Raw genomic sequence first — 22,331 nt, 5'->3', positions numbered from 1 at the left:
GCTAACACAGGATGCCATTGAAACACAGGAGTGATGGTTGCTGATAATGGGCTTCTGTACGCCTATGTAGATCTTCAATCAAATAAAATCTGCAGTTTCCAGCTACACTAGTCATTTACAGCATTAAAACTTCAGGCTCGGTGGGTCCCCCCCACGGGACAGTTGAGCTAACGTATGCTAATGCGATTAGCATTAAGTTGTAAGTAACAAGAACATTTCCCAGGACATAGACATATCTGATATTGGCAGAACGCTTCAATTCTTGTTAATCTAACTGCACAGTCCAATTTACTGTAGCGATTAGAGTGAAATAATACCACGCTATTGTTTGAAGAGTGCACAGTTTTAAACTTGAAAGGTTATTAATAAACAAAATTGGGCACATTTGGGCAGTCTTGATACAACATTTTGATAATAAATGCAATGATTCATTGGATCAGTCTAAAACTTTGCTCATACTGCATCCAGTGGCCAAAACCTAAATTGCTCCTGGGCTGGAATAATACATTATGGCATTTCTCTTGCATTTCAAAGATGGTACAATTGTTTTTTATTACAAAAAACAGTTGGTTCTCTCTTTGTATTATGTTTCACCAGAGCTAAGTTTTTATATTCTTCTACATTACTTTCACATTTCTGCAAACTTCAAAGTGTTTCCTTTCAAATGATATCAATAATATGCATATCCTTGCTTCAGGGCCTGAGCTACAGGCAGTTACGTTTTGGGAATGTCATTTTAGGTGAAAATTTGAACAAAAAGGCACGGATCCTTATTAATGTCTACACGTAATTTCTGATCAATGATGATATTTTAAAATTGAATTTTAAAAATGTATTTAAAAAGGACATTTCTAAGTGACCTCAAACTTTTTAGTGTATGTACATGAGATATATGCATTTCATTTTCGATAAACGTGCTCAAATTTCTAAAAAACATGTTTTGACTTTGTCATTGCGGGCTATTGTGTGTAGATGGGTGAGAAGACCGAAAGAAAGCGCATTACTAACTTAGCATTCATTAAAACAAACAAGCAAGCTCAAGGAGCTCTACTTGGCTTCTGCTACTGAGGAGAACTGGCTTCAATAAAATCACCATAAGATGTGGAGCTCTCCAACTATGGTCACCATGGCTGAACCCTGTGTTTCCTACTTCAGCCTGGGTAGTATGGCTGGGAACTGGAGAGAAAGGGAAGAGGGGGGGAAGCACATCTTCCGTACTTGGCAGGGAGGGGAGGTCCTGGTGCGTGATCTCCCATCTCGGGTTCCTGCGAAGACAAACATCACCCAGATCCCAAACGCCTCCCTTGGACCCACTTCCCCTCAGACATACAGGGACCCTCCCCTGCCCCCCAGGATGCTGCAGCCAAAACCATGCACCTGCGCCTCCCCTCCCCTCTCTTGTTATTGCATTGCCAGGTGTGAAAGGTCCTGGCAGCTCCTCAGTCAGCCACCCTGTTATAGACTGGCGTGGGCTGCAGATGCCAGGGCCAAGAAGTCGTCCTCCACACACACACACCAAAAGGCCTGAGCCATTGCCAAGCGCTCTGTAAGCCGGCTGCTCATTAAGAGAGGGAGAGCCTGCTTTTATTTCCTGCATGAGAACTAATGAAAAGCACCCTAGTGAACACAGGCCTGTTGACACTACGCCTGTCTACTTCTCTCCTCCATCTGTCCATCTTGTTCCCTTGCTCTCCTTTTCAGGTTTGCCAGGCCTCAATGACCAGGTCTGCTGGACTATTCACTAACAGGTACTGCAAGATACCACACACACACACACACACACACGAAAATAGGACAGGTGGAGACGGTGGCAGAGGAAACATGCATTGGCTAGCTACACAGAGGGTCTCATAGTGAGAGAGATTACAGAGCCGATCTATGTGCTATGGCTTCTGCAATACAGCATATGTTAATTAATTATTAGCATTTAATGTAGCTGGGAGTGTGTGTGTGTGTAGCAATACATTTAATCCATAATGACTGGTCTGTTACAGGCCGAGGACCTGCCGTTTGAGAGCGAAGCCCTCCCAGTCGCTCTCACCACCCCTGTTCCCCAGTCTCCAACAGCCCACCCCAGTATCCTCCAGTCCCTCACTAGTCTCCTTCTGCCCTTCCCGAGGACCAGTCTCCTGTATCTTATTAACTTCTTTGGGGTAGGGGGCAGTATTGGGTAGCTTGGATGAAAAACGTGCCCAAATTAAGCTGCCTGCTACTCAGCCGTAAAAGCTAGAATTCATCATAGGTACACTTCAACTATGACAGACAAAATTAGACAGAAAATCCAGAAAATCACATTCTAGGATTTTTTATGAATTTATTTGCAAATTATGGTGGAAAATAAGTATTTGGTCACCTACAAACAAGCAAGATTTCTGGCTCTCACAGACCTGTAACTTCTTCTTTAAGAGGCTCCTCTGTCCTCCACTCGTTACCTGTATTAATGGCACCTGTTTGAACTTGTTATCAGTATAAAAGACACCTGTCCACAACCTCAAACAGTCACACTCCAAACTCCACTATGGCCAAGACCAAAGAGCTGTCAAAGGACACCAGAAACAAAATTGTAGACCTGCACCAGGCTGGGAAGACTGAATCTGCAATAGGTAAGCAGCTTGGTTTGAAGAAATCAACTGTGGGAGCAATTATTAGGAAATGGAAGACATACAAGACCACTGATAATCTCCCTCGATCTGGGGCTCCACACAAGATCTCACCCCGTGGGGTCAAAATGATCACAAGAACGGTGAGCAAAAATCCCAGAACCACACGGGGGGACCTAGTGAATGACCTGCAGAGAGCTGGGACCAAAGTAACAAAGCCTACCATCAGTAACACACTACGCCGCCAGGGACTCAAATCCTGCAGTGCCAGGCGTGTCCCCCTGCTTAAGCCAGTACATGTCCAGGCCCGTCTGAAGTTTGCTAGAGAGCATTTGGATGATCCAGAAGAAGATTGGGAGAATGTCATATGGTCAGATGAAACCAAAATATAACTTTTTGGTAAAAACTCAACTCGTCGTGTTTGGAGGACAAAGAATGCTGAGTTGCATCCAAAGAACACCATACCTACTGTGAAACATGGGAGTGGAAACATCATGCTTTGTGGCTGTTTTTCTGCAAAGGGACTAGGACGACTGGAAAGAATGAATGGGACCATGTATCGTGAGATTTTGAGTGAAAACCTCCTTCCATCAGCAAGGGCATTGAAGATGAAACATGGCTGGGTCTTTCAGCATGACAATGATCCCAAACACACCGCCCGGGCAACGAAGGAGTGGCTTCGTAAGAAGCATTTCAAGGTCCTGGAGTGGCCTAGCCAGTCTCCAGATCTCAACCCCATAGAAAATCTTTGGAGGGAGTTGAAAGTCGGTGTTGCCCAGCAACAGCCCCAAAACATCACTGCTCTAGAGGAGATCTGCATGGAGGAATGGGCCAAAATACCAGCAACAGTGTGTGAAATCCTTGTGAAGACTTACAGAAAACATTTGACCTCTGTCATTGCCAACAAAGGTATTGAGATAAATAAGTATTTGGTCAATAACAAAAGTTTTCCACCATAATTTGCAAATAAATTCATTAAAAATTCAATGTGATTTTCTGGATTTTTTTTCTCATTTTGTCTGTCATAGTTGAAGTGTACCTATGATGAAAATTACAGGCCTCTCATCTTTTTAAGTGGGAGAACTTGCACAATTGGTGGCTGACTAAATACTTTTTTGCCCCACTGTATTTGGACATAACTGATGGACATTATCGAACAAATCAAACATTTATGGTGGAACTGGGATTCCTGGGAGTGCATTCTGAAGATCAAATGTAAGTGAATATTTAAAATTCTATTTCTGAGTAATGTTGACTACCCAATATTATATTTTTGGCTGCTTTGTTATCTAACGGCTGTACTCAGATTATTGCATGGTTTGCTTTCTCCGTAAAGTTTTTTTGAAATCTGACAGTGGTTGCATTAAGGAGAAGTTTATCTAAAGTTTCATGTATAATAGTCGTATATTTATCAATGTTTAATATGAGTATTTCTGTAAATTGATGTGGCTCTCTGCAATATCAACGCATGTTTTAGAACTACTGAATGTAACGCGCCAATGTAAACTCAGATTTTTTTAAATATAAATATGAACTTTATCAAACAAAACATACATGTATTGTGTAACATGAAGTCCTATGAGTGTCATCTGATTTAGATCAAAGGTTAGTGATTAATTTTCTCTCTTTCTGCTTTTTGTGACTCCTCTTTGGCTGGAAAAAAATGTTTTTCTGTGGCTTGGTGGTGACCTAACAATCGTTTGTGGTGCTTTCGCTGTAAATCATTTTTGAAATCAGACACTGTGGCTGGATTTAAGAGAATTTGATCTTTAAAATGGTGTAAAATACTTGTATGCTTGAGGAATTTTAATTATGAGATTGTTGTTTTGAATTTGGCACCCTGCACTTTCACTGGCTGTTGCGGTCCTAGACAGGTTAACTAAACAAACATTTCCCAGGTGACAGTCAGCCAAGAGGTACAGAGCACCACGTGGGGAACCCTACAAGGAATGACCAGGCCAACATGTTCAATCTGGGCACAATATTTCACTCATATACTATATAGACGGTTTTCAGAGTCTTCACCCTAACTTCATCCAATCTCCACACACACACAGTCCTCTCTCTTTACACTAGATCTAAAGAACCCATTAGAGTTCAATCACTTGAATCTCAAAGGGAGAATAAAAGGTATAAGAAGCACATGTACCAATTTCCAAATAACTGTCTTATTCTACTTCCCATGAGAATGAGCCTGAGGGGAGAAACGGAGTGAGAGAAGCTCTTGTGAAGCGGAGTTCTCCCAAGGCCTTTACAGATTACAAATCACTAGTACAAATTACATGAGAACAAGCTAATTGTTGTATTTGAATGCATTAACTTTCTCCTAAATTATTAATTGGAAATGCTCAACACATCTCAACTCCTCAATTAAAAACATTCTGCATTTTAAGAACGAACACTGGTTAAAGAGCTCCCATTCCTCAGAATCAAACTCGTCTTTACCCTTCACTGTTAATGCTGTCATGTCCCATTACTGAGAAGAGAATACAGCAGGAATGACGTGAATTAATAAAAGATGGCAGAGGCTTTCATACATTTACCAGCACATTTGTTCATTTTTGCTTTGATAATTATTGCTCACACACACACACACACACACACACACAATCCCATCATGACAAAACGCAGAGCACTGAATTAACAAATGCTGACATCACCTGGTTCAAAACACCTGACACCTGGCTGTACTGCAGGCCATGAAAAAAAGTACTGTAGAGCTAACCCCTGATTCACTACCTTCACTCGGTCTTGGTCAAAGCTGCTGCTGAGCAGAGAGCGAGCAGAGAAAACGATCTCTCCAGAGTATAGGTTAACACCACTCACCTCTTCTTGGCAGGACCATCCTCAGAGTACTCGCTGCTGCCATCGGTGCTCTGGAACCGCAACCCGTCAGCCTTGTGGCCCTTCTGCCCCAAGCCGTTGAGCTGGCCGCGGGCATGGGAACCTACAGAGAGACAAGAGGACAGGGGTCAGAGACCATGTCGTGTACTGCTACGACAGGTTGACCGGAGAGAAACGGAGTGAACAAAGTAAGAGGGCTGATGTGTGTTTGGAGCCCGTGGGCTGAGCAAAGTGAACAAGTCCAGACTCCGGAGAAAGGAACAGAGCTCAAAAAGACATTCAAGTCAAATGAATGAGCACATATTGATTAGCCAAGGCAGAAAAACTTAAGTGAAACCCTCTTTGTAGGTCGTACAAAGTGTCTACTACCTGGTACTGGAATTTCTAGTAGACACATCACCCTCCTATCACATTTCTTAGGACTGACACCTTAACTGATGTGCCAACCCCAAACCACAACCCTAACCCCTAACAGCAGGTGTCAAAGGAAAATAAATTAGAATGGTAATGACATAGTAGCGAATGGTTGAGTTGAGCAGTGGCTTCCTATGAAAACTTGTTTGGCGCTCAAGCAGCTGGTAGTTACAGTCTGTACAGTGTGCAGCAGGAGGCCAGTCATAGACCCTGTCATGGCTGTAAACTGCTCCTAACATGCTCTGGTAGTATGAGTCAGACCATAGAGGTGCTCAGGGAAATAAATGGTTAAGGTTTGTTGTGTGTGTACACACAGTTGAAGTCATAAGTTTACATACACTTAGGTTGGAGTCATTAAAACTCATTTTTCAACCACTCCACAAATGTCTTAAACTATAGTTTTGGCAAGTCGGTTAGGACATCTACTTTGTGCATGACAAGTCATTTTTCCAACAATTGCTTACAGGCAGATTATTTCACTTAGAATTCACTGTATCGCAATTCCAGTGGGTCAGAAGTTTACATGCACTAAGTTGACTGCCTTTAAACTGCTTGGAAAATTCCATAAAATTAGGTCATGGCTTTAGAAGCTTCTGATAGGCTAATTGACATAATTTGTGTCAGTTTGGGGTGTACCTGTGGATGTATTTCAAGGCCTACCTTCAAACTCAGTGCCTCTTTGCTTGACATCATGGGAAAAATCAAAATAAAATCAACCAAGACCATCAGAATTATTTTTGCAGACCTCAACAAGTCTGGTTCATCCTTGGGAGCAATTTCCAAACGCCTGAAGGTACCACGTTCATCTGTACAACCAATAGTGCGCAAGTATAAAAACCATGGGACCACGCAGCCGTCATGCGGCTCAGGAAGGAGATGCGTTCTGTCTCCTAGAGATGAACGTACTTTGGTGCGAAAAGTGCAAATCATTCCCAGAACAACAGCAAAGGACCTTGTGAAGATGCTGGAGGAAACAGGTACAAAAGTATCTATATCCACAGTAAAACGAGTCCAATATCGACATAACCTGAAAGGCCGCTCAGCAAAGAAGAAGCCACTGCTCCAAAACCGTCATTAAAAAAGCCAGACTATGGTTTGCAACTGCACATGGGGACAAAGATCGTACTTTTTGTGGAAATGTCCTCTAGCCTGATGAACTGTTTGGCCATAATGACCATCGTTATGTTTGGAGGAAAAAGGGGGAGGCTTGCAAGCGGAAGAACAACATCCCAACCGTGAAGCACGGGGGTGGCAGCATCATGTTGTGGGGGTGCTTTGCTGCTGGAGGGACTGGTGCACTTCACAAAATAGATGGCATCATGAGGCAGGGAAATTATGTGGATATATTGAAGCAACATCTCAAGGCATCAATCAGTTAAAGCTTGGTCGCAAATGGGTCTTCCAAATGGACAATGATCCCAAGCATAATTCCAAAGTTGTGGCAAAATGCCTTAAGGACAACAAAGTCAAGATATGTGATGGCTTTGTGGACATCACAAAGCCCTGACCTCAATCCCATAGAACATTTGTGGCAGAACTGAAAAAGCATGTGCAAGCAAGGAGGCCTAAAACCTAACTCAGTTACACCAGCTCTGTCATGAGGAATGGGCCAAAATTCACCCAACTTCTTGTGAGAAGCTTCTGGAAGGCTACCCGAAACATTTGACCCAAGTTAAACAATTTAAAGCCAATGCTACCAAATACTAATTGAGTGTATGTAAACTTCTGACCCACTGGGAATGTGATGAAAGAAATAAATCACTCTACTATTATTCTGACATTTCACATTCTTAAAATAAAATGGGGATCCTAACTGACCTAAGAAAGGGAATTTTTACTAGAATTAAATGTCAGGAATTGTGAAAAACTGAGTTTAAATGTATTTGGCTAAGGTGTATGTAAACTTCTGACTTCAACTGTGTGTATATAATATACCCAGGGTTAGTTAGGTGTTCAGCTGGCAGAGAGACACTAGGCCCCAAAAGTCTGTATATGCACTCATGATTCACTCATTTAGGCCTCCTTGGAGGAACAAAGGGCCACACATGCTAACAATGACGAGAGCAGTTACACTCAAGACAGTGACGTTTGTCACGTCGTTGACCTGCAGGTTGTTGGTGGAACACCTCCCTGAAATGTACCTTCACAAATCATCCTTTCGAAATAATCTAAATTAGAGCTTTGGCTTTGAATGACTTTAAAGAACACTTTCCAGGTATAATGAAGCTTACACAAGACACCAATAACTCAAAGAAAGCATTCTCCAGATTCATCTACACTAATCTGCGCGTCGCTAATCAGTGGTAGTATGTGACTGGGATAATACTCATACTGAACATAAACAGCCTGGTGAGGGGCCATCTTGCCTCTCCTCTGAGTTGTTTTACACATGTCGGTCTCACATCAATGCCATTGTGAGGGGCCGGGCAGTGAGGAAGATAGAGAGGCAGGGATGCAGACTGCGAGTCATGAGGGAGCCACACTGGGCTGGGGCCTAAACTCTTTCCCCTGGTCCCAGTGAGGCCTAGCGGGGAAGGGGGATGTCGGCTGATCCGTAAGGGTCTGTAATCAGATTTATGCGTGCTTAACTAAGCCCATCGCCTTGCCATGTTCCTCCTGCTCTCTGGAGAGGGCAACCGAGATGGAAGGAAGGAGAGATGGAGAGGTGAGGGGGTGCGTACCGTAGCAAACCACAGTGTAGCCCATTAGTGGGAGGTGGAGTAATGCAGACAGGAAGCCCAGAGGCAGATATAAAATATTAACAGCCAGGAGAGTGGCATTACTTCAGATTAATCACCTTTACAAACAGAGTGATTACGACTGAATAATGCGGTTTCTAATGGAGCAAGCTTGGGGTCTGCTAGCTCACTCACTGAGTGCTGTGGCCGTCACAACTATGGCTAGTAACAATTTTTTTTAAATCCCTCTCAAAGCTTTTATGACACAGTATGATTGGGACCATAGTGTGTATATAAAAATAAACAATGTGTTTGACATTTGGGATTTTAACCCATTTTAATTCATTTCCAACCACTTCTGACAATAGAACAGGATACTGAAAGGGGAATGCTAGGAGACAACACTACAATAGAACAACAAAAGTAGTGTTTTTAAAATGGCTGTCCCAACCACACAGTTCTGACCACAATTTAAACCTGGACCGAAGGAGACAGAGATCCTATTTAGTAACTGTAATGTCTACTGCGAGTACTAAGAGTACAATTAAAAGCTCTACCCAATAATAAGTCTATGTGGCCTAGGCTGGTCTAGCAGTCTAAGATACAGTCACTTCTGGCACACGTCTAGTGTTGGCATAGGTTCAACTCTGGCCTACTGTTCTTTGACACCACCTCCATCCGTCGCACTGTCATTCTCAGAAAATAACAAATATATTGAAAAAATAACAAGTTCATAACAAGTCCAGTGAATGTGGCATGTGAGAATGACATGCTGCAGATTGGGCAGTCTGTTACTCTCTCAGAGAAGGCCAGACCAAGGCACTGTGCCCTCTGCCACTATGCTCTAGCCAAAACTGCCACAGTTCCATCCCCTGAGGTCTCAGTGGTCAGTGCTAAGGGACAGACAGGACAAAGCCGGTGCCAGTGGTGTTATGGGGAAGAGAAGTCACTACCATCCACCAGCTCCAACGCAGACAGTAGTTCCATCAATAGAACTGAGCTACGCCCCCCGAGAACACCAGGGGGAGCGATATGGAGAGGGAGATTGAGGAGGGAGCCGGAAGAAAGCTTCCTGAGCAGCAGTAACCAGAAGCCTATTGATATAATGATGCCTTCCATCTAGGGAGGAATAACAGGGAGAAGGAGAGAGAGCGAGAGAGAGGAAGGAATGGGACGCAGAAGGGCATCACGTAATTAGTTCAATAATGCAGAGAGAGAAAGAGGAAAAGAGATGGACGCCTGCCAACAGTGAGGTAAAGTGGTCAGGGAGATGGCATGATTGCCGGTTATAGATGGGAGATAGACAGGGGGCCGGGGGTCTGACACGCTTAGGGCCTTGCAGGTTTGGTCCCTTCCCTCTGCTGTTGGATCCATGGGTGTCTGCAGGCAGCTGGCTCCAGAGACCGACAACACTACAGAAGGAGGAGGGGGTGAGAACACTACCATCACAGTAGTGGATGTTTGACTGATTCTCCAAAATAGAGGACAGTTTCAGTCGGTACAGTGCAGTCTGTGAGCGACAGAGCCTGTAACCTAGATCTAAACTGAGGCTTCCCCTTGCCTGCATAGCACGTTGTGAACCTCCAGAGGACTTTCGCTCCCCCTCAGTCTCTGGACTGTCTGTGACGGTGGAGAATAGGTTCAGAGGCCTGGGTGAAGTTTAATTTACTAGTTTGAAGACAGAGCAGAGTGGATTGAAGCACAGCGGAGGTGTCAAACAAAGCAGCATCAGATAGCACATACCAGACTTTATCCTGGGTGCACACACACACACACACACACACACACACACACACACACACACACACACACACACACACACACACACACACACACACACACACACACACACACACACACACACACACACACACACACACACACACACACACACATTATATTGCACCTGCTTAGAAAAAAAAAACCTGCAGCATCCTCTGTTTCATTGTGTTTACCAAAGCACCTTCACTCTGAAATAACTCCATTCACTATTCCATCACAACTACCAGATCATTTTCAGCTAGTCCACTGTAAACAACTAAACACAGTAGCCCATCACAGGTCTATGAGCGTCCAGACAAAAGGCTGACTGGGTCAGTGGTGGAGAGAAGAGTCTCCGGAGAAACTCACCATTTGTGTATTTGGTTCCATCTCCAAGCTGCCTTTTCTGAGCAGTCTTGAACTCCTTCAGGGAGAGATAGAGCACCTTCCTCACATCCCTCTCCTCTGACCAGGGGATCCCATCTATGTCATCCTAAAAACACAGGGCAACTGGTTAGCAATAGGATGTTACCATAACACAGCATAGTAGATGACTACACATTAGCATAACACTTACATTAGCATAAGATCGAAAAGCATTACAAGTAGCATCAAATGCACCATGTTTCTCACAACATAACCATGACACACAGAAGACAGAAAGGTGATTCCTCACGAAACTAGAACAAAACCATGATATTCTGGGTCCTTCAGAAGAAGCATGACATATTTCCTATTTACAGTTGAAGTCGGAAGTTTACATACACTTAGGTTGGAGTCATTAAAACTCGTTTTTCAACTACTCCACAAATGTCCCGTTAACAAACTATAGTTTTGGCAAGTCGGTTAGGACATCTGCTGTGTGCATGACAAAAGTAATTTTCCCAACTATAGATTATTTCACTGTATCACAATTCCAGTGGGTCAGAAGTATACATGCACGAAGTTGACTGTGCCTTTAAACTGCATGGAAAATTCCAGAAAAGTATGTCATGGCTTTAGAAGCTTCTGATAGGCTAATTGACATCATTTGAGTCAATTGGAGATGTACCTGTGGATGTATTTCAAGGCCTACCTTTAAACTCAGTGCATCTTTGCTTGACATCATGGGAAAATCAAAAGAAATCAGCCAAGACCATCAGAATTTTTTTTGTAGACCTCCACAAGTCTGGTTCATCCTTGGGAGCAATTTCCAAACGCCTGAAGGTACTACATTCATCTGTACAAACAATAGTACGCAAGTATAAAAACCATGGGACCACGCAGCCGTCATACCACTCAGGAAGGAGACACGTTCTGTCTCCTAGAGATGAATGTACTTTGGTGGGAAAAGTGCAAATCAATCCCAGAACAGCAGCAAACGACCTTGTGATGATGCTGGGGGAAACCGGTACAAAAGTATCTATATCCACAGTAAAACGAGTCCTTAATCGACCTAACCTGAAAGGCCGCTCAGCAAGGAAGAAGCCACTGCTCCAAAACTGCCATTAAAAAAAGCCAGACTACGGTTTGCAACTGCACATGGGGACAAAGTTCGTATGTAAAGATCGTAGGTATGTAAACTTCAACTGTATATTTGTTCATATATACACAGAACAAAAATATAAACGCAAGATGTAAAGTGTTGGTCCCATGTTTCATGAGATGAAATAAAAGATCCTAGAAATGTTCCATATGCGCAAAAAGTGTATTTCTCTAAAATGTTGTGCACAAATTGTTTAAATACCTGTTAGTGAGCATTTCTCCTTTGCCAAGATAATCCATCCACCTGATATGCCACACCTATCAAGAAGCTAATTAAACAGCATGATCATTACACAGTGCTGGGGACAATAGCAGGCCACTCTAAAATGTGCAGTTGTCACAACACAATGCCACAGATGTCTCAAGTTGAGGGAGCATGCAATTGGCATGCTGACTGCAGGAATGTCCAACAGAGCCGTTGCCAGATTTGAATGTTAATTTCTCTACCATAAACCTCCAACGTCGTTTTAGAGAATTTGGCAGTACATCCAACTGGCCTCACAACCGCAGACCACGTGTAACCACACCAGCGCAGGACAACCACATCCGGCTTCTTCACCTGCGAGATTGCTCGAGGTGGATGGGGGGGTGCAGAGGAGTATTTGTGTCTGTAATAAAGCCCTTTTGTGGGGAATTTTTATTTCTGACTGGCTGAACCTGGCTCCCAAGTGGGTGGGCCTATGCCCTCCCAAGCCCACCAATGGCTGCGCCACTGCACAGTCATGTGAAATCCATAGATGTGGGCTTCATGAATTTATTTCAATTGAATGATTTCCTTCTATGAACTGTAACTCAGTAAAAGCCTAATAATTTATTAATAGGGAGAATATGGCTGTCTAGTATGACTGAGGTTCCAGTAGTTTCCTTCGGCTTAAACACGTCACTTCCTTTTCCTACAGGACCATTTCATCTGACAATAAACCTTCCATCTCAGTACCATTTGAGGATGGACAGTCAATGAAGCCCCGATACTTACAGCAGCACACTGCCAGGAAAGACCGAAGAATGGTATGGTGACATGGACTTCCATTAAAGGACACTAACTTTCCAACATGCTTCATTATTAAGGTCTCCAGTGTGTGAGTACAGAAATAACCTGCTTCCTACACAGAGCAGATTTACTGTATAACACTTATAACCCTGCTTCCCCTTAAAGTACAGCGCTGCATCCCACACACAGTGCAGCTGTACTAGGCTAATGTTTGATGTGTAACACTAATGATGAGGATATTAGATTAAAACGAGAGTTAACAAACACGCTGGATCTCTACTGAAATAGTTGTAGGGCAATTCCATGATAAAGGAATTACTCTCAGATCTCTCACTTGAAAATGTACATCAAACAAAAACCATTGATTTGAAAGTTTAACAACCCATAGAGCTCTATGAACAAGTTCCACTTTTACCAAAACACACAGGAAGAACTGTACAGAAAGTTTGGTAACAATAAAATTGAGGGAGATTTAACTCCAGACTTTGCATCTGCAGTTTCCAGTAAAATTGAAAAACATTTTTTTTTACTGTGTAAATTGTTCAAATTAGTCATTGTGCATAGAGTTGTGTTTTGTTTAACTTTGAAATCAAATGTTTTTTGTTAGGCATACATTTTAAAGTTACTGTGGAATTGCCCTGTAGTGATCATCAGTAGCGGCCCTTCACTGAGATATTGCATGATAATCAAAGTGTTGGTGGAGGTTAGACTGTCGATAGACTGTCTCCTCCTGATAAAATGGAGGGGTGACAGCCATGATACCCTGCCGACACACACACACACACGACTGTCTTTTGCTGATGCTGTGCACCACCACTCCTCATTACACTTAGCTTCGACTGACAAGCATGCAGGCCCCCACCCACCCAGACGACACCTCTGGCTTTGAACTCAGAGCTGACCAAGAATTTGCATGAATTATTATTTTTTTTAAATCCTCTTGGAGGCTGGCAGACTGCCAGAGTGATTTCCTCATCTCCCTACATGTAGTGACGCAACTTTGTAAACTGCAGAGTGCTGGACATCATTAGCTGAGAGCCCTGAAGAGGCCCTGAAAATGTTGCAAATGTATTTTTACAACAAAGTCAAATGTCAACGCAAAAAGAACTGCGAAAGGAGTCAAAAAGGTTCACAACCCTCTACGGAAACAACTCAGCACTGTTACATCTTTTAAAATGGGACTTTGTTCTGCGAATCGCTGGTCTTAACAGGCATGCAGCCCTGCCCATCTGCTAAACCCCTCGGTTAAACCCCTCGGAATCATAACTAGGTCTCAGCTCCTCTCTAAACCCCCAGACCTACTGAGTTATACATCACAACATGTTCATCCAACCAAAAACGGTTTGGAAATCCAACATTACTATTGTGCCTTTGCTGTAAGTAAAGCCGGTTCTGTCAAATGGCACAACCGACAGTTTGACTGACGTGGGTAGGCAGAGAGACGAGCAGAGACGCATGAGTGGGTAGTTAGGCAGGCAGGCAGCAGGCCGTCGAGGGGGCTGACTGACTGACGGAGGGATGCTAGGCCTCTTCAGAGAGGGAGAGTCGGGCTGCTGGCAGAGCAGGGCCGGGGCTCAGATGAGAGCTGTGGCGCTGGCACCACCACAGAGACAACACGCAGCACTGAGCTGACACCCCCCGCCCGCTGACACCCTCCCCTCCCGCAGGGAACCCACAGCCTGCTAATGAGCGCTGGGGCCTCTGTGTCTACTGGAGCAGCCCGGCTGGCACACAGCACGCTCTGCAACACACACGTTTTAGGGGCCCCAAAGGGACTCAGAACACACTGCCTTTCATACCACAGTGCTCCACCTTGGCAAACACAGTGAACAGAAAGACACACGGAGGCTCCTCTAAAAGACATCAAGAGCTTCTACTCCTTTAACATTCCCACTGAGACGAGCCAGGATGGGAAAGGTGGGTAGTCCCATACAGAGACTAAAGGTGGGTAGTCCCAGACAGACGTCTGTCACAGCAGACGGAGCCACTCTACATCAGACGACATGCTGGCTCCCTCATCACACTGTAAACACGCGCCAGTAGAGACTGTTAATAGACGCCAAAAAGAAACTCCATATCAACTTGTGAACCCTTTAGCGTCTGGAACATCCCCAATAGGCTTCAGGAAGAAACGTAGTCTACGCCTGACTGTTCGGAGGCTGCGGTTTACACTAGAAACACTGTGGTATGGTTATTTCTACAGGGTTAGTACCAGGGTCTAAAGCAGGGACATCTGCAGCCGTCTTAAAAGGGGAAACTTCACATTCATCATTTCCAGCAACACCCCAACATGTGAAAATGATGCGTTTCCAATGTCATCATCGGTGTGCATTGTGTGATTTTGACCAATTGCTTGTCGTCATTGAAAAACACTTCTCTACCATTTTCACATACAGGGGCTTCAGAAAGTATTCATACCCCTTGACTTCTACCGCATTTTATTGTGTTAGACGGAATTCAAAATGTATTAAATATATTTTCTCAATCATACAACACCACATGAAAGTGAAACCATGTTTTTAGAAATGTTTGCCAATTTAAATATTTAGTTTACAAAATAATTCACACCCGAGTTAATAATTTGTAGGAGCACCTTTGGCAGCAATTAATTACACTGAGTCTTTCTGGGTAAATCTCAAAGCTCTTCACACCTGGATTGTACTGTTTTAAGCTCTGTCAAATTGGTTGTGGATCATTGCTAAACAACCATTTTCAGGTCTTGCCATAGATTTTCAAGTAGATTTAAATCAAAACTGTAACTCAGCCACTCAGGAACATCCCATATTTTTGTTAAGCAACTCCAACGTAGAGTTGGCCTCGAGTTATGTTATTGTCCTTCTGAATGGTGAATTCATCACCAATGTGTGGTGGAAAGCGGACTGAACCAGGTTGCCCTCTAGGATTTAACAGTGCTTAGCTCCATTCTGTTTCTATTTTTTATCCCGAAAAACTCCCGTCCATTTTTTGCAGTGTTATTTTAGTGCCTCGTTGCAAACAGGATGCATGTTTTGGGAATATATATATATATTTTTTCAATAAAAAATCATTTTACAGGCGTCCTTATTTTCCCCCCTACACTGTCAATTAGGTTGGTATTGTGAAGCAACTACAATATTCTTGATTCATCCTCAGTTCTCTTATCACAGCCTTTAAACTAACTGTTTTAAAAGTCACCATTTCCTCTCCAGAAACTGAGTTAGGAAGGACACCTGTATCTTTGTAGTGACAGGGTGTACTGATACACCATCCAAAGTGTAAGTAATAACTTCACCATGCTCAAAGGGATATTGACAGTCTGCTTTTTTTATTTTTATACCCATCTACCACGGTGTTTTCTCCGACACATTGGCGCGGCTTCCGGGTTGGATGCGCGCTGCGTTAAGCAGTGCGGCTTGGTTGGGTTGTGTTTCGGAGGACGCATGGCTCTCGACCTTCGTCTCTCCCGAGCCCGTACGGGAGTTGTAGCGATGAGACAAGATCGTAGTTACTAAACAATTGGATACCACGAAAAAGGGGGTAAACATTTTTTTAAAATTTTAAACCTCCTTGGTCTTTGTGGTGGAAATTCAGCGCTCGAATGAGGGACATTACAGATAATTGTATGTGTGGGGTACAGAGATGAGGTAGTCATTCAAAACTCATATCAAACACTATTATTGCACACAGAGTTAGTCTGTGCAACTTATGTGACTGTTAAACATATTTAGGCTTGCCATAAAACAAAGGGGTTGAATTCTTCATCTCAACAAACTAATAAATTAAAAACTGAAACGTCTTAACATTTCGAAAGACATAAATCCACTTTGACATTATGGGGTAGAGTGCATAGGCCAGTGACCAACAAAATCTAAAGTGGAATTCATTTTTAATTCAGGCCGTAACACAAGACGTGGAAGAAGTAGTGGTGTGAATACTTTCTGAAGGTGCTATGTTGACGACGTCGGGGTGGCGCTGGAGATGGATAAGAACCTTTTTGAAATGTCCCTTTAAGAGCAACGTGCGTAGTAACGGGGTGGAGGTTCCTGTGGATCTTATAGAGCAGCTGGTGAGATGTCCCGTGTTATCATGCCACTGCGTTGTAAACCCCCAACACTTCCCCTCTAAAGCCATCTGATCCATTAAGACCTGGACTAATAGAATAACCTGCACAGCGACAACAGTTTCATCTGTCGACTAACATTGCATGATGGATGGGATAAAGCTTGAATCTAGTTGTAGAAATAAAGATCAAGAGCTTGGGACTAAGGTTTTTACCTGCAAAAAGATGATTGAGATAATTGGCTTTAAAAGTTCAAAACACACATAATTTTTTTTTTTTATCTAGTCTTCTCTTGAATTGGGGTATTTAGTGTACTATATAGGTAGAGGACATTGAACGGAACAAGCCTATGTCAATAACTCAATTTTGACAAAAATGCAGATAGAAAGAACAATAGTCCCAATCTCTTGAGATGTCTGTAGTACTGATGTGAGACGCATGACAAAAGAGAAATGGTCTTGTGAGGAGAACAATTATAGAAACAAGGTCATTGCAATGAGGAATAAAAGATGACTTGTTCTTCTAACCTTCTGTGTACTGTAAGAGGATTGGCTGAGCTGTTTGGTGCTGAGAGAAAGAGGAATTAAGTCTATCTAACCAAGCAGGAAGTTCACACACACCCTAATTTCACAGTGAAGAAGAAGAAAAAAAAGAAGAAAAAACACACACACAGGAGAGGGGTTGTCCCACTTTCAAAACAAAAGGAACATGCACGCGTTGGTTCACATAGCAGACTAATAATAGCCTGCTGATGATGGTCTGGATCTCATCAACCAGAGAATGTGGGCCAGGAGCCAACTGAGATCAGGCTGAAATGTGTTAGTACTGTATAACCCCCTCCCTCTAGGCTCCACACGTGTCCCAGATGCATAGCTCAGTCAGTGCTGGTGTATCTGTAACAGGAGGGATTTCCACACAGACTTACGCAGCACAATACATTTCACAGCCCACAGCCCCCCCCCCCCCCCATTTTTGTTAAAAAAAATTAACTTAGCTTACATATACACGTGACAAGCTGCAAATTAATTGGAGAGGTTCCAAGGCCAACAGGATTTCACCAAGTCACCTGTCACAAAGGAGTGTTCTGGAACACAGCATAAGTCCATTCTAGAGTGCAGGGCTGAGCAGACCAGGACAAGGGCAGAGAGAGAACCTAGGGTTAACTGGTGTGTGAGGAACGTAATGTCGTCACCTCATTACGCCTGTACCTCAACGCCCTTGAACACCATCATGCTGGGATTGACCACATTCCTGTTCCCAGTCGCAGACAGGGACTTTGGAAATGTTAGGGGCTGCCGACGCCAAGGGGGGAAAGAGGGGTGTTGCCTCGCGTCTCCTCGCTGTGTCCCTGTGTGTGTCCTGCCCTCCCCTGTACCCAGCGGCCGACAGTAAACACCCTGAGAGAGAACACTGTTGATCTGAGACACACTGCCAGACTCCATAGAATGTATTTAACCGAAGGAGGGATGTAGAAAGTGGTTTCTCTTCCTCTTCACTCTCTCATGCCACACTCACTCGTGCCAGAGCTAAAGCCAGCTGAGCATGTCTAAGTGACAGACTGCCACTGCCATTCAGCCCTGTCGAGCACAAAATGCTATCAGACTCAAACTGGAGCAGAAAGATAATGATTTAAAGGCGCAGGGAAAGGGGGGCAGTGATTATTTTGACAGACAAATGCCAGAGTGAATTCCATAGGAGCTACAGGGAGGTTACAGGGCCCAAGTTTGACCAATAAAGAGGCTTTATCAACCAGGCTGACCACCCTTGATCAGTGGTGACTGGTCAATCCAGTCTTCAAACGACTGAAGGAGAAACAGAGTCCACCTGGTCAGAATAACAGCATGCGCGTGCGTTCGGGGGGGGGGGGGGGGCGCCACAGAATATTATCTCTCACATCCTTCAACTCAGAAGATTATTTTATTACAACAAGAGCAGACAGCTGTAGGTACACACACAGAGAAATTGAATACAAATGAGAGAGGGAGAGAGGAGGCGGCAAACTGTAGGTCAGGAGCGAGAACTGTCACTGAGCAGGAGAAAGAGCTTTAGAGGCCATTTAAAGACTCCCACTTCCTGCTCCACTCTGCTTCAGTGCCAGTCTGACTAAACCTGGGAGAGAGCCAGACAATGAGTATATGCACAGTAATAATGCAATAAACTGATTATGACAGTAGGCAGATTATGCAATAGTCATGTAAACACCTTACACTGCTCATTTAAAAAAAATCGGCGACAGGTCAAAATCGAAGTAAGCATACGCTGATTAAAAACACCTGGTTTTCTGAGCAATCGTTCTAATTATTAAGACATAATAATTCGTTTAAAAATAATAATTATATATATATATAAAAAGATACAAATGGGCGTTCCAGTGGTGTATTTGATCTGTTCTTGTGCTAGCACCAGCCGAGCGAGCCTCCCTCTTCAGCGCGAGTGAAGGGAGTTCGGAAGAACCAAGTGTATGAGTCTTCGAAGTACAAACCTTAAACGTCCGGACTCAGAATCAGATAAGCTTCCCAATTCAGACGTTGTGGTAGAACGTTAATTTTGATTGCTAATTTTCTGCATTTATTAGAGTTAATGCAGCCAATTAATCGGATTATCCACAATAAAATACAATAAAAATCACATTATTATGTGCATGTAACCATAATCAATGATGCTGAAGCTCTTTCTGTCTCCTGGGGTGAATCAATCTTCCTGTTTTCTTATTGAAATGAATGAGCACTGAACGCTGAGGCTCCACCCACGTCCACCTGCCTGTCCTGGCATTATTATTCAGCCCTGTCCCCTGGGACCTAGTGCGCCAGGGTCCCACCTTGTTTACACCATGTGACTCACTAAGACTGGCTTCCACTGCGCCACATGTTATGTTGAGTACATATAGTCAGTTGAAATGACTCCAATGGTAGTGTATGAACACTGAGGAGGAAAGGAGCATGGTAGGAACAGAAAATAAAAGGAGAGTGAGAGAGCGAGTGGGGTGAACAATGCAGGACCTGTGTGTCAGCCCTGGGAGCTTTCACACCTCCTCTCACAGCTGGTAGAAATACTTTCCAAGCTGTTGGCGGCAGCAGTAGGGCTGGAGCCTGGACGTGTTGCAGCGAGCGGCGAGTAGTCGAGTGTAGCGGGGGTGTCAGGACACAGGGCAGCAGTAAATGATGCAGTGTTCTGGGATGCCCTCCTCAACCCTGCCACCCACTGGCCCTGTGGTACACTACTGGGCCTGAGCACTGATCGAGTGCATGTGTTGGAGGATGAACAGCTGTTTTCAGATGACTGTGTTTAGGGTTTAAGTAGAGTTTAAGCAGAGAGAGAGAGTCGGTGGTGAGGGTCAGGTTGAGTCAGACGTCGGGAAATCTAATTAGAGTCCATTTGTTATTAGATAAAAACGCTGCCCCACCATAGAAACCGCAGTGCATGTTGTAGCATGTGTGTGAGGTCAAGCCGGTTTCCCCTGAGCCCTACTACCAAGCACCACTCAGCTCTTTCTTCATAATATCCATCAGAGCAACACATTCAGGCTCCCATCCGCAGTGTTTTACAGCACATGGGCCTGGTGTCTTTGATAAACCTTGGCAGGGAGTTGATAGTTCAGAGGCCATTATTATTTTATTACTACCAGCCAGTGTGTGATGCAGGGTAGGGGTAGACGGTAGGGGTCCTGGTAGACTGCGTCACCTGTTTCTCTTTGGTTAACCTGTCTGAGTTTCAACCTACACACCTCACCCCAGACATTTTAGTGATGTAATTAAATTCTCACCCGCTCCTGCCTTGAACTCACTTACTCACTCTGCATCCTGTGTCCTCCTCCCCCAGTTCACAGAGGCTCAGTGAGCCAGCCAGATCCTGTGGAGTTCCTCAGCCCTGTAAAACCACAGATGTGTGCTGCATCCGCCTCACACACAATCTCTCAGCAAAGGCCTCCATTCTCCTCTAGCTCCATATGGACTTGCATTAATTGCGAGCGACAGGGGTCAGATGGAACGTATGTCGACCCTGACACACTTCACTTCCTATAGCGATTCTGCTGCAGAACAGAAACCACGTTGGCCATGGAGACTGACTGCTGAGGGACCGACCAACAAAATGGCTACTCTTTCCAAACTAACACAGAGAGCCTGTGTACTGTGAGCTTTTTTTTCCCCATTTTGAGGCTTCAGAACAACAGTGTATTCAGGCTAACAGCATGACTGAAATAGGCCAATACATCATGGTCCAGTCAGCCAGCACCAATCAGCCAGCACTAGTCTGTCAAAACAGTCAGCCAGGATCAGTCAGACAGCTCCAGCTTGTCAAAAGCAGATTCACAGTAGAGTGATGACCATCTCAGTTTACCACAAGGCTAGCAGTAGTATGGCTATAACCAGTAGCTTATCTAAGCTGATCAAAAGCATACCCTGACGGTTAGAAGAACGAACACAGCCTTCTCCCGTCCTCTCAGCTTTACAGAGAAGTCAAAAGAAACAGATCTGGCAGCAACCACTAGGACCTCACACTGCGTTGCTTTATTCCCCCACATGGCTGAGAGAAAAGTTCACACACACACACACACACGCGCGTGAGGGACATACAGACACAAACAGCCACTGTGGGCCTTTAATTATCATTGCAGTCCACTGTGTTCTGTTGATTCAATCTGACACACTGACCCAATTTAAAACAGAAAGGGAAATTAAATCTACACTTCCCTGTTCTCCAGCATCCATTAACTTGTCAATGTTAGTGGCCGTTTACAAGACAGCACAAAACTAATGCCAGGCGCTGGCGGGCAGACGGAAATTACACCGCATTGCGAAGGCAACAAAATGAAATAAATGATTTAGTGAAATGTTTAATAACATAAATCACACGGAACAGCAGCCAGCCAGGCTTAAATGCGGAGCGGGCTGGGCTTCTGGAGGTTAGAACACACTGGAGCCTTCAGGAGGAACTGTCTGGACAGAGGGGGACACTTCAAAATGTCTACAGCAATTACGAAGCTCTGTGGGAGCAGGAGAGACAGAACACATCTGTGGGAGCAGGAGAGACAGAACACATCTGTGGGAGCAGGAGAGACAGAACACATCTGTGGGAGCAGGAGAGACAGAACACATCTGTGGGAGCAGGAGAGACAGAACACATCTGTGGGAGCAGGAGAGACAGAACACATCTGTGGGAGCAGGAGAGACAGAACACATCTGTAGGGGAAGACAGGAGGGAGGGATAACCGAACAGAGACAGGATCATGTCCAGGGGGCTGCACCAGAGGGGTCAAGGGTTAGAGGTCAGGGGTCAGGCAGGCAGCCGGCCTCTGGGGTTAGAGGTGACTCGCAGCAGACACCTCTAAGTTGCTCTGCTCAAAGAGCCTGTCAATCAATATTGATTATTTACCATCCCGAGTCTCCCCCACCCTAACCCTCATAGCCCCAGGGTCTCTGCTAGATAGAAGCCCCTTTACATGACAAAGTGGTACTGGAGAGAAAGGCAGAGAGGGAGGG

General features: G+C 44.3%; 1 protein-coding gene across 1 annotated transcript in view; it reads right to left on the bottom strand.

Annotated features, from left to right (window-relative positions):
- Positions 1–22,331, bottom strand: part of LOC139391725 (protein Jumonji-like) — a 90,545-nt gene that overhangs the window by 42,043 nt on the left and 26,171 nt on the right. The window contains exons 2-3 of the mRNA XM_071139224.1: positions 10,667–10,790; positions 5,427–5,547 (exon numbers count right to left, since the gene is read on the bottom strand). Of these exons, the coding sequence (XP_070995325.1) occupies positions 5,427–5,547; positions 10,667–10,790 (245 nt within the window). The remainder of the gene's footprint in view (positions 1–5,426; positions 5,548–10,666; positions 10,791–22,331) is intronic.

The sequence above is a fragment of the Oncorhynchus clarkii genome, chromosome 32 (assembly GCF_045791955.1).
Source record: "Oncorhynchus clarkii lewisi isolate Uvic-CL-2024 chromosome 32, UVic_Ocla_1.0, whole genome shotgun sequence".
Classification (NCBI taxonomy): Eukaryota; Metazoa; Chordata; class Actinopteri; order Salmoniformes; family Salmonidae; genus Oncorhynchus; species Oncorhynchus clarkii.
This window is presented reverse-complemented; position numbering and strand designations above follow the sequence as displayed.